The 12,030-nt window shown below is 44.3% G+C and overlaps 1 protein-coding gene across 1 annotated transcript in view; it reads left to right on the top strand.

The window, feature by feature from the left end:
- Positions 1 to 1,439: 1,439 nt before the first annotated feature.
- LOC117346647 (peroxiredoxin-6-like) overlaps positions 1,440 to 12,030 on the top strand; it is a 32,404-nt gene continuing 21,813 nt past the window's right edge. Inside the window, exon 1 of the mRNA XM_033916564.1 lies at positions 1,440 to 1,561. Within this exon, the coding sequence (XP_033772455.1) occupies positions 1,470 to 1,561 (92 nt within the window). The 5' untranslated portion in view covers positions 1,440 to 1,469. The remainder of the gene's footprint in view (positions 1,562 to 12,030) is intronic.

Here is a 12,030-nt window from a genome sequence, read left to right as displayed (position 1 = left end):
GGAAATGCTTCGCGGTACTCTGGAAACTCCGCACCATAAAAAAATACTTCAATGACTCCTCGTTCCGCCTTCTAGTGCAATCTGCCATTCTCAGCATTCTAGACTACTGTAATATTATCTACCTGAACTCCACGAAGAAAACTATCAGGAGACTAAAAGTGATCCAAAACACCGCCGTTCGCCTCATCTATGGCCTAAAGAAATGGGAACATATTACCCCTTTCTACCACCAACTTCACTGGCTGTCTTTCGAATCCAGAGTGCTTTTCAAATTTGCATGCTTCTGCTACAAATCGGTAAATGGCCTCTCGCCAAGATACATCAATCCCCTCTTTAACCTTTACTGCACCAACAAGAAATCCCGCAGAATTCAACTGTTCGCCTACCCCTCGCTAAAGCTCTGTCAGCTCAAAAGATTCCTAGACAAAACCTTCGCCTTCCAAGCAGCCAAGATGAACCCATGGATCACCCAAATGATTCTCGAGGCCCCCACTTACCTCGACTTCAGAAAAACACTCAAAACTTACCTATTCAACAAACAAGCCCCGTAACGCCCCCTTTCCGGAATTACCTGGCCACACGTTCGACCCATTCCCCCCCATTATTGATCGCTGTCTTCCTGCTCCCCTACCCGCTTCCTTCTTCATCAGCCAAGTTTGGCTAAAATTGTTGTAAATCCAATAAATCGTGGTAAATCGGCCCTTCCCCCCCCTCTATTGATCGCTTTCTTCCTTCTCTCCTTCCCACTTCCGCTTCTTCAACCATGTTCAGCTGAAGGTGTTGCAAATCCAATATATTGTTTGTAAATTGGCATGTCAATGCGGATCCTAATGTAATTGTTGTGAACAACCTAGAACTCGATGGGTATGGCGGTATATAAGAATAAAATTATTATTATTATTATTGGTAGCATGGATTATTGTTACACCTTGGGTTTTGGTCAGGTACTAGTGACCTAGATTGGCCACTGTGAGAATGAGTTACTGGACTTGATGGATCATGGGTCTGACCCATTAAGGTTATTCTTATGTTTTTAATTTTTTAAAAATAAATATTTATTCATTTAGATTTATCTCGGGTTGATGTGTACAGTTCCATCCCCACTCGCATCCTTTCTGTTACTTCCTCCTGGGGTCTATTTCCTTCTTGTTTGCTCTACATCTTGATTTTCACAGATGCCACATGTCAGGTCAAAAAGGAGCCTAAAGCGACTCCCGTTCTTATTATGTAAAAGCAGTGGGAAATGAGGCCATAAAGGTATTAACTTCGTTTTTAAGCAGGACGAGCCCCGCCTTGCATTTGTTTCGTTCCTGGAGGATTCTGCCCTACTTAACGCCTCGAATGTCACAATGTCCACTTTTCTAGGCGCACATGTGGCTCGGGACATCCGCCCTGGCCTTAGCTATAAAGCGTGCGCAGAAACCACTCAGCCCTAGACGTTCCCTTCCCGGTCTCCTGCTGTCGTCAACATGCCAGGACTCCTGCTGGGCGACGTGGTCCCCGACTTCGAGGCGGAAACCACCTGCGGCAAGATCAGATTCCACGACTTTCTGGGCAACTCGTAAGCGGCGACGCGTCCCTTTATCCCTTTCCCTTGCCTGAGCCTCCCCTTCAAAGACGCTCCATGGGCCGCAGGTTTGCAGCACGCGGCGTCCTCGCGCCCCGAGCTCTATTATATGTGTGTGTGTGTGTGTACGTACGTAAGTACGTGTGTGTGTACGTACGTAAGTACGTGCGTGCCGGGGAAGGGGATGGGTTGGGAAGGGACTTCTCTATTCGTGTGCTGTGCACCATATACTGTACTTCTTGTAAGCAGTGCTATAAGGCTTCTGCCTCGGTCTCTGTTTAAACATGGACATTGACTTTATTTCTCTGATCAGGCAACTTTATGTGTTGTATAAAATTTACTGCTTGTAATCTTTAGTCTATCAAGAATCGGTTTCTTCCAGGGTTTCACATGTTAAATTGCTTTATGGAAAGAGAAGGGCTTTCCAGATTAAGGGTTTCTCGAGAACTCATTCAAGTTTCAAGTTTATTTCTGTTTTTGATTAATCGCCTATTTTAATTTCTAAGCGATGTACAAGTTACAATAAAATACAATAAAGAAACTTAATACAATAACAATGTTTTCCAGTTCTGACTGACATGAGTAATAGGAAGGCGGGTAAAGTTACATTTTTGGGTATGGTGAAAAGATGGGAAGAACAAAAGGAGGGGTATAAAATTTACCAAAGCACATTTCGTAAACATTAATTAATCATCTGTTATTTAGAGATTAAAAGCATCCTTAAATAAGTAGGTTTTTAAAAAGTTTTTAAACGTTGCCCTATCTTGTTCTGTTCTAATGTACTGGGGAAGAGTATTCCACCATTGTGGCCCCGCGACAGTGAACATGTCAGCCCTACGTGTCCCTATAATCCTTAGTGAAGGAACTGTTAATAAACTTTGCTCAGAAGAACGCAGAGATCGTTGGGTTTTATAAGGAATCAAAGATTTTGATATAAATTCTGTTCACAGACACTGCCCTACAATATCTAGTGTTTGTTCAGCCAACTACAATCTAATTCATTTAGAAAGGAAACAGATAATTGCAGTGGCCATCCTGATCTATCCATTTTGCATTACAAGGATCCTCTGTGCTCATGCTTTCTTGAATTCTAATACCATCGTTGTTACCGTATTCATAAAGAAATGTTTCCTTATATTACTCCTAATTCTACCTTCCTCTGTTTTCTTATAATCACTCTCTTGTTCTATTATCGTGTCAAAATTTTCTGTTTGACAATTTTTTTTTCCACTGAAAAATCCCAGCTGATCAGGACTAACTGTCATCTAAGACCTGAACCACACCTTGATCTTCGCCATCAGAATTTTGTAGAAATGAGCTTTGTTTTATATGTTTTATTTTTAAAAGGAGGTACAGAAGGGCATTTTCAATATGATGTCCAAATTCTATTTTGGACATTTTAGAAAAAACATCCAAAATCCAGTGCCAAACATGGTCATTTTTAAACTCGAAAAATGTTAATCTTTTTGGTTTGAAAATGGCCCTATTTTAGATGTGCGCCTTTCGTCTTTTCATGATTATGACTGGGGTGGCAATGCAGATGATCACGCGGAACTGGAAGAATGTTGATCGTCTTAACTTCTCCTTTTGTTGGGCAAACTTGTGCTCTACACAAAGGAAGGAGAGAATAAATGCAGATTTGTTAGGACATAATAGTAAATTTAAATTGATATGGGGCCCATTGACATCATATATTACATCAGGTTACATATTTTTGAATATTGTATTTGGTAATTCTTTGCATATCCAGGGTGGGTGGGTAAAAATGTTTGTTATTAATGTAGTTTTTTACTGGAAGGGGTGGGATAAAAGATTTTGTTCAAACACTAGTAAATTATATGTGCTTTTTCATGATTTATTGTCTGTTTACAAATTAATGCTTTGCATTGTTAAGTATTTTGAAACTTAATCTATAATAATAAAATGCTAAGCGTGCATGCGCACTCGCGCCGCATGTTACCTGATCCCTTTTCTGTCGGGATGTGCTGGGAAGAATGCGCATGCGTGCTTACTACCTACGTCACACATGGCAACTCAGCTGGGGCAGTCGGGGCCTTCCCCGCCACGCCCAACCCGCTCATACAACTCCCGCAAAGAGGGGGAGGGAGGGCTACTTCCCTCTCTCTCCATTTGCCTTTGAGACCATCCGCGACAGGCCCCGCAGCCTCCCTCCTCTGAACATTGTTTCCCCCAATTATCCAGCATCCAGCCCTCCCCTCCCCACCCCGCCACCACTTCCTGTTTCCGGCGAGGTGGACCGCATCAGAGGGGACGGGGTATCGAAGCACGAGCGAGCTGCGGAAGTGGAGGTGGTGGGCGGCCTCGGGTATGAGTTTGACGTTAGGATGGTGGGGTGGGGAGGCCTGAGAGCGAGCGTGCGCACACAGGGAGGAGTCGGGGAGAGACACGCTAGACTGGGAGGGGGTTGGAGAAGCGGAAGAGGAGAGACCGGTCTCCGAATGCGTGTGAAGAGAGGGGGGCTCTTGGAGTGTGAGGCCAGCGGAAGACGTGTGACTTTTTACTTCAAAAGTCATAAAAGGGGAAAAAAATTATATATCACATACAAACTCCTGCCTGTGCTTCCCTACCTCTTCTCCCCCGCAGAACAACTTCTGAGGGAAAACACAGTGTGACTCATTGAGTTCAGTAGTTTTTACCTGCTGGACTTGGCTGATGCAGCATAAACACCAACCTCACCTTCTCCTCAAATTGACAGGGCTCATTCACTACCCAAATACCTCCCTTCACACTCATCCAGTATGCTTCCGACCCAGACTCCTCCCCTCCTCCCACTACACATTTATTACTCGCCAATGTCTTAGCAAACTCACTAATCATTCCTTACTGCCTCTCCCATTAATTAATGTTCCCACTAATCCAATTCCGTTCCTCTCTCCATCTGATTCACACTCTCCCAATCCCTCCATCCACACTTATTTTCCAACCACTACTCCTGATCAGACACTCTCTCTCAGTCTGACCCAGATTCTCTACTGCCCTGGCTCCATGTGACACACACACTTCAAAACTGTTTCCCATCCTCGACTGCTGTGACATTCACTCAATTGCTCTTTCCTTGCACTGCTCTGACAGACACCAAAACTATCTCCCTCCTCCCATCCAATTCATTTGTTTCCTCAGTGACCACATTCAAAACTCTACCCTCACCCATAAACATCCTTTTTTTTTTTTTTTTTTTACTGTATCTCCCCAACTGCCCTGCTCCCATTCCATCCCCAATCTGGCACACTTATTCCCCCAACTGCCACCTTTCCTAGGATTCAGCACACTCAATTCCAAGCCACTTCACTCCTTCTCACGGATCTGACACAACTGCACAGGGAAATGGAGGGGGAGGGAATGCTGATAATAATAATAATAATAACAACTTTATTCTTGTATACCGCATTACCATGGAAGTTCTATGTGGTTAACAGAAGAAGAGACTGTACAATTACAGCGAAGTTACAATTTCGTTAATGTTACATTAACATTTTAGACAATGCATTTTTCAATCAAGTTAAATTTACATTTTAGATGATACATTTACGGAGAAGTTAATTTTTGCAGGTAGGTAATATATTCGGAGTAGTTATGTTTGCTATGAGTTACATACAGCAGTGTTACAAATAGAAGTATTATATACGGCGGTAAAGAGTCTGGGGGAGAGTCGAGGTCAGAGGAGGAGGAGGGAGGAGAGCGGAACATTCAGAGGAATTTGTCAAAAAGGTAGGTTTTAGTTAACATCCTGAAAGTTTGATAGGGGGGGGGGAATTGGAGATGAGAGTGGAGAGGCATTTGTTCCATTTGCCCGCTTGGAATGCTAGGGATCGGTCGAGGAATTTTTTGTAGAGGCAGCCCTTCGGGGAGGGAAAAGAAAACAGGTAGGTATTTCGAGTACGAGAGGGGCCTGCAATTTCAAGGTGCTCAGATAGGTGAATTGGTGAAGAGCCTGCTAAGGTTTTGAAGCAGAGGCAGGCGAATTTAAAGATGATTCTTGCCTCCACCGGCAGCCAGTGGAGTTTAGTGTAATAAGGGCTGACGTGGTCATATTTTTTGAGGCCGAAAATGAGGCGGACAGCGACATTTTGTTCTATTCTAAGACGTTTGATGGTGTTTTTATAGGTATATGATATTACAGTAGTCCAGTATGCTTAGGATTAGTGATTGGACCAGTAAACGGAAGGAGAGGTGGTTGAAGTGGTGTTTGATGGTGCGAAGTTTCCAGAGGGAACAGAAGCATTTTTTGACCTGGGCACTGGTGTGGGCTTCGAAGGTCAAGCTTCTATCTAGGATGACTCCGAGTATTTTTATGGTGGGGTTGATGGGGTATTCTAGGCTGTTCAGTTTCAGGGAAGTGTTTGTTATTTTATGGGTAGGGCTTGCCAGGAAGATTTTGTTTTTTTCTGTGTTTAATTTTAATTTAAATTGTGAGGTCCATTGTTCTAGCTTGGTGAGGATAGAGGAGGTGAGTTGTTCCGTCTGTTGAGTGAATGAAGTTAGGGGGATGATAATGGTGATGTCATCGGCGTATATGAATGATTTAAGGTTTAGGTCGGCTAGTATCCGTGCTAGAGGGGCCAAGTAAATGTTGAAAAGGGAGGGGGATAATGGGGAGCCTTGTGGGACTCCGCAGGGGTTACGCCATTGATGGGAGAAGGTTCCGTTGCTGTGGACCTGATAAGTGCGGTTAGTTAGGAAGCTTGAGAACCAGTTAAGTACTTGGCCGGAGATGCCGATGGAGTCGAGGCAGCAGAGCATGATGTCGTGGTCGACCAGATCGAAAGCGCTGCTTAGGTCAAATTGGAGTACTAGGGCGCTTTTGCCCAGTGAGAATAGGTGGAGGAGGTAATTGGTTAGAGCAGCTATGACCGTTTCTGTGCTGTGGTTTGAGCGGAAGCTGGATTGAGAATCATGAAGGATGTTGAACTTTTCTAGGTAGTTCGTGAGGTCATGGTTAATGAGGCCTTCCATGAGTTTCTGGAAGAGTGGTATGTTAGCGATGGGTCTATAGTTAGCGGCGGAGGAGATAGGTTCTTTGTTGTTTTTGAGACAGGGGGATACGAGAATGTGTCCGAGTTCGGTCGGGAAGAGACCAGTGGATAGGCATAGTGTGACCCAATTGAAGAGTTTGGCTTTGAATTGGGGGGGGGGCGGATTTAATGATGGCAGGTGGGCAGTTGTCTAACAGGCAGTTGGAGTTGGCGTATTTTGAGAAAAGATTGAGAAAAAGGCTCCAGTCTGGGCTTTCGAAGGAGCTCCAGGTCATGTCGGCCCTGGAACCTGTTGTGTCTATTGCTGGAAGGTTGAATATTGTCTCAGTGTTGGGAGTTGTAAGAGATGATTTTAAGGTTTGGATTTTGTTGACAAAGTGGTCAGCTAGGATTGTTGCGGGGGGCGGGAGTTCTGAGCTGGACCGTTTGTATGAATCGGAATCTAGAAGGGAGTTAACTAATCTCAAAAATGCTTTACTGTTTAGAGAAGGGGTGTTGATGAGTTGGGAGTAATATTTGCTGTGTTTTTCTGCAATTAATTTTTTGTATTCGTTGACTTTTCGTCGCCAGATAAGTCTATCATTGTCGGTCCCTGATTTACGCCATGTTCTTTATAGTTTCCTTACTTCGCGTTTTAAGGCTGAGAGATCCGCATCAAACCATTTATTTGGGGGCCGAGGGGTTTTCTTGCGAAGTTTTAGGGGGGCGATGGTATTGAGGACTTGGTTGCTGAAGTTTTTCCAGTCAAGGTGGAAGTTGGGGTTGGGGTCGGGGTTAGGAGTGAGGGTGTAATGAGACCAGAAATCTACTGGATTGATTTTTTCTCTTGTCCAGGTCATCGTCTGATGTGGCTACTGCACAGGGAAGTGGAGGGGGGGAGAGAAATGCTACTGCATAGGGGGCAGGGAGAGAGACAGATAGAAAGAAAGGCAGATAGTGGGAGGGAGGGAGACAGAAAGAAAAGAAGAAAGAGACAGGGGTAGGGAGAGAGACAGAAAGAAAGACAGACAGACATATATTCTAGCAGGGGGGAGATAAAACAAAGGGAGAAGGGCTGCTGCTGTATAAAGGGAGCAGTGAAGGGGTGGTGGTGGACACAGGGGAGGTAAAAGGAAGGGAAAATGGTCAGGGGGAGCAGGCAAGGGATGGTGGTGGACAGCCAAGGAAAAAGAAAGACAGAAAGAAAAAAAGACAGAAATACAGAAAGCGGCTAAGGAGAGAGAGAGAGAGAGAGAAAGAAATAAAGAGAGACACACACATATATTCTAGCACTCTTTAATGTAACGAGCTATAAGACTAGTAAAATATATTAAATTTTTTTTTTTTTAAAAGATGTGCACCTTTCTTTAAGGGCTATTTTCAAACAAAAAACCTCCAAGGGCACATAATCCACTGGGATGGCTGAAGGCCAGCAGTTTTATCAGATTGTCAACACAGACATCCCAGTAGGGCAGCCTAGGGGGCTGCCCTACAGTGCTCTACAGTGAACTTCATATAAAAGGTTCCGGTTACACATCATATCACAAACCCCTTAAATTGTATGGTGAGTCCTCAAAGAATATAAAAAAGTACTCAAAATAACACCACTACAATGCCTGCAGGTGTCACCTATATGTGGGTTCAGTAGGTATTTTGTGTTTTTTGGGGCGCTTACACTTTCCACCACAAGATTACAAGTTAGAGTGGGATATGGGCCTGGGTCCTCTTTTCTACAGTCCACTGCTCTTACCTCTAGGCTACTCCAGGGACCTGCTTGTTGATGTAAGAGGAATACCCATTATATCTACAGCTATCACTTTCACCCTTTGGAGGGTGGGAGGAGGTTAGTGATCAATGGGGGATTGGGGAGGCGTTATACCTTTATTCCTTCCTTGGTCTTCTGGATAATTTGGGAACTCTTTTGGCACTTAGGTCTAGATTCACTAAAGCTCACCGATCTGGGTGATCCGTGGCTGAGTCTTGCCAGGCGACCGATTGACTACAGCGTCCTCATGCAAATGAAGTGATTGGACTCACACCCCTTAGCGTCCCCACGGATCACTGCAGAGCGATCCAGATGCATGCGCAGACCAACCTCTTTGCCTGTAGATGTATTCCGCGCATGTGCCTGATCTCCACACAAGCTTGAGGCCAAAATTAAAGGGGAAGGGGTGGCTGCACTCACTGGCCCCATCAGAATCATTTAAATAGAACAGAACACGCCATAGTGCAGCCCCGCTTTAAACCTGCGGGTTAAAACCACGGGCTCGCAGAGAGCAAGGCGCTTTTTGCATAAGGGAGATGTTTTATTTTGATGGTTTTATTTTTGATGCTGGGATTTCAGGGCGGCAAAGAGCAGGACAATCGGCAAGGACGTGAGCGACCGGTCCTCAGCAGTCATTTCTTTTTGGATCGGCAAGCCCAATCGGTGTTCCATCTTCTGTTTAGTGAATGGCTACCTTCCTACTTATTCATGCCATTTCCCCCTCATTTGCATGTGTGGATCGGATCAGGTGCGGATTGGATCGGGCAAAAGGTTAGTGAATCGGGTTGGAGAAGGCTCGCAAACTGGTTGGGACACGATCGGAGAGCTTAGTGAATCTAGCCTTTAGTTGTTATTGACACAGATTTAGCCCAAAACATCCTACTTTTTTGCTCTGGACATTTTTACAATGTTCTATTATCAAGGAAAAATGTCCAAATCATAAGCCCGCCCTAGTTCTGTCCAAAACACACTTCCCCCTTGAGATTTAGATGAATTGCAGAGAAAAAAAATCTTAAAAATTTGTTTTGAAAGTATTATTTTGACTGTTTTTGTGAAAAACATCTATCTGCCACTTTGTTTCACAAATGAGTCTCATAATCTTTCTGTGTTGGGCTCGGTCCTGGGTCCACTCCTTTTCAACATATTCATAGGGGATTTGACTCAAGGGCTTCAAGGTAAAATAACACTATTCGCCGATGACGCCAAACTATGTAATATAGTAAGTGAATGCAGTTTACAGAATTATATGGCGCAGGACCTGCTTACATTGGAAAGTTGGTCCTCAACCTGGCAGCTAGGCTTCAATGCTAAGAAATGTAAGGTCATGCACATCGGAAGCGGAAATCCATGCAGGACGTACTTCTTGAACGGAGAAACTTTAACTAGGACTTCAGCAGAACGAGATTTAGGAGTAATCATCAGTGCAGACATGAAAACTGCCAATCAAGTGAAGAAGGCTTCATCTAAGGCAAGGCAGATATTGGGTTGTATCAATAGAAGTTTCGTCAGCCGAAAGCTTGAAGTCATAATGCCGTTGTACAGGGCCATGGTGAGACCTCATCTGGAGTACTGTGTGCAATTCTGGAGGCCACATTACAGTAAAGATGTGCGCAGAATTGAATCGGCTTAGCGGACGGCCACCAGAATGATCTCGGGGCTCAAGGGTCTCTCGTACGAAGAGAGACTGAACAAATTGCAGCTCTACACTCTCGAGGAACGTAGGGAGAAGGGAGACATGATCGAAACATTTAAGTACCTCCCAGGACGTGTCGAAATGGAAGATGATATTTTCTTTCTCAAGGGACCCTCGGCCACAAGAGGGCACCCGCTCAAACTCAGGGGCGGAAAATTTCATGGCGACACCAGAAAGTATTTCTTCACAGAGAGAGTGGTTGATCATTGGAACAAGCTTCCAGTGCAGGTGATCGAGGCAGACAGCGTGCCAGACTTTAAGAATAAATGGGATACCCATGTGGGAACCCTACGAGGGTCAAGATAAGGAAATTGGGTCATTAGGGCATAGACAGGGGGTGGGTAAGCAGAGTGGGCAGACTTGATGGGCTGTAGCCCTTTTCTGCCGTCATCTTCTATGTTTCTATGTTTCTATCTTTCCAATAGGATCAGATAATGGGGGATTCGTACCCTAATATTGTACATGTTTTCAGTAAGGTGTCCAGTTCTAATATTAGGTCTGTTGCAGGATATAAATCAAACTAAGGGCTCCTTTTACAAAGGTGTGCTAGCGTTTTTAGCGCACGCTGAAAAATTACACGCATGCGTGCTAAAATTGCTAGCGCACCTTTGTAAAAGGAGCCCTAAGTTAAATTAAGGAATAGTTTTCAAGTGATGATCAAACACTCTAGTATTCGTTCTGGATATCCTAAAACCTGACTAGCTAGGGTTCCTCCAGGACAAGTTTAGGACTTTCTGGGTAGTTAAACTTATTGCTGGAGCAAGTGGTCAAAGTAGTTAATGTAGCTTGGTTTAAAAAATGTTTGTACAAATTCTTGGAGGAAAAGTTCATAAACTGTTAATGTAGACCAGGTGAAAGCTACTGCTTATCCTTGAGGGATAATACCATGGAATCTTGCTATTTTTTTGGAACTCTACCAAGTACTTGTAATCTGGATTGGCCAATGTTGGAAACAGGATATTGGGCTAGGTGGGCCTTTGGTCTGACCCAACAGGGCAACTCATATGTTCTAACACCCCTGTGTGTTTTCTACCTTTACAGATGCTCATTTATTGTAACACCATTACAGAAGCTCATGTAAACTGCCCTGATTTAACTCCCCATTCTTTAGTGGCGGTATAGCTTTCAATAAACATAAACATATATTAGGTGAGATACTTTAAACCCACTTAATCCTTATAAGTAAGTTCAAAACAGGTAACAGTACCAAGAAACTGACCTCGGGGAGCTGTTACAACCCGGTGGATATTCGGAGGAGGCTGTTTGGTGGTTCCTGTCTCCTGCAGCAGCGGCTCTTCACCTGTGTTTGACTCGCCGACAGGCACTTACAGAGACGGACCCCCTGATGTCATCGGGTCCGTCTCCAACTGCTTGAAAAGTTGCCGCTGCCGCGGTTCACATTCGGGAGCTGTTACAACCCGGTGGATATTTGGAGGAGGCTGTTTGGTGGTTCCTGTCTCCTGCAGCAGCGGCTCTTCACCCGTGTTTGACTCGCCGACAGGCACTTACAGAGACGGACCCCCTGACGTCATCGGGTCCGTCTCCAACTGCTTGAAAAGTTGCTGCTGCTGCGGTTGCAGCCGCAGGGTGTGGCCAAAGGGGCGTGCCCTAAGGGGCACGCAAGACCCCTTGGGAGCCCCTTGGAGCCACGAGGAGCCTGAGAGCAGGATCTTCTTGGTAATATAATTTACTTTAAATATTTGTATGTTTGTTTGGATATGGGGAAAAGAAAAATCAAACCAAAGAGTTCAACACCAGTGGTATCTGGTCCCATGGACAGACATTTAACATTATTATCTGAAAATCCACTTGTTGCATCATCAAATATAGATTCATCTTTGTCAGGAGCATCAATAAGTCCCCTCGAACGGACTCCTCCCCTTCACCCAGTATCAAGTGATAGTAGTATAAACCCTACTATATCCGATGCACAAGGGGTTTCCTCTACTCATATAGGTAAATTAGTTTATACTGAAATATATTAGTTTATACTGAAATTAGTATTATACTGAAATTAGTATAAATTAGTTTA

Source organism: Geotrypetes seraphini, chromosome 12 (assembly GCF_902459505.1).
Source record: "Geotrypetes seraphini chromosome 12, aGeoSer1.1, whole genome shotgun sequence".
NCBI classification, from domain to species: Eukaryota; Metazoa; Chordata; class Amphibia; order Gymnophiona; family Dermophiidae; genus Geotrypetes; species Geotrypetes seraphini.
Note: the sequence above shows the minus strand (reverse complement) of the source record. Positions and strands in the feature narration are given on the sequence as shown.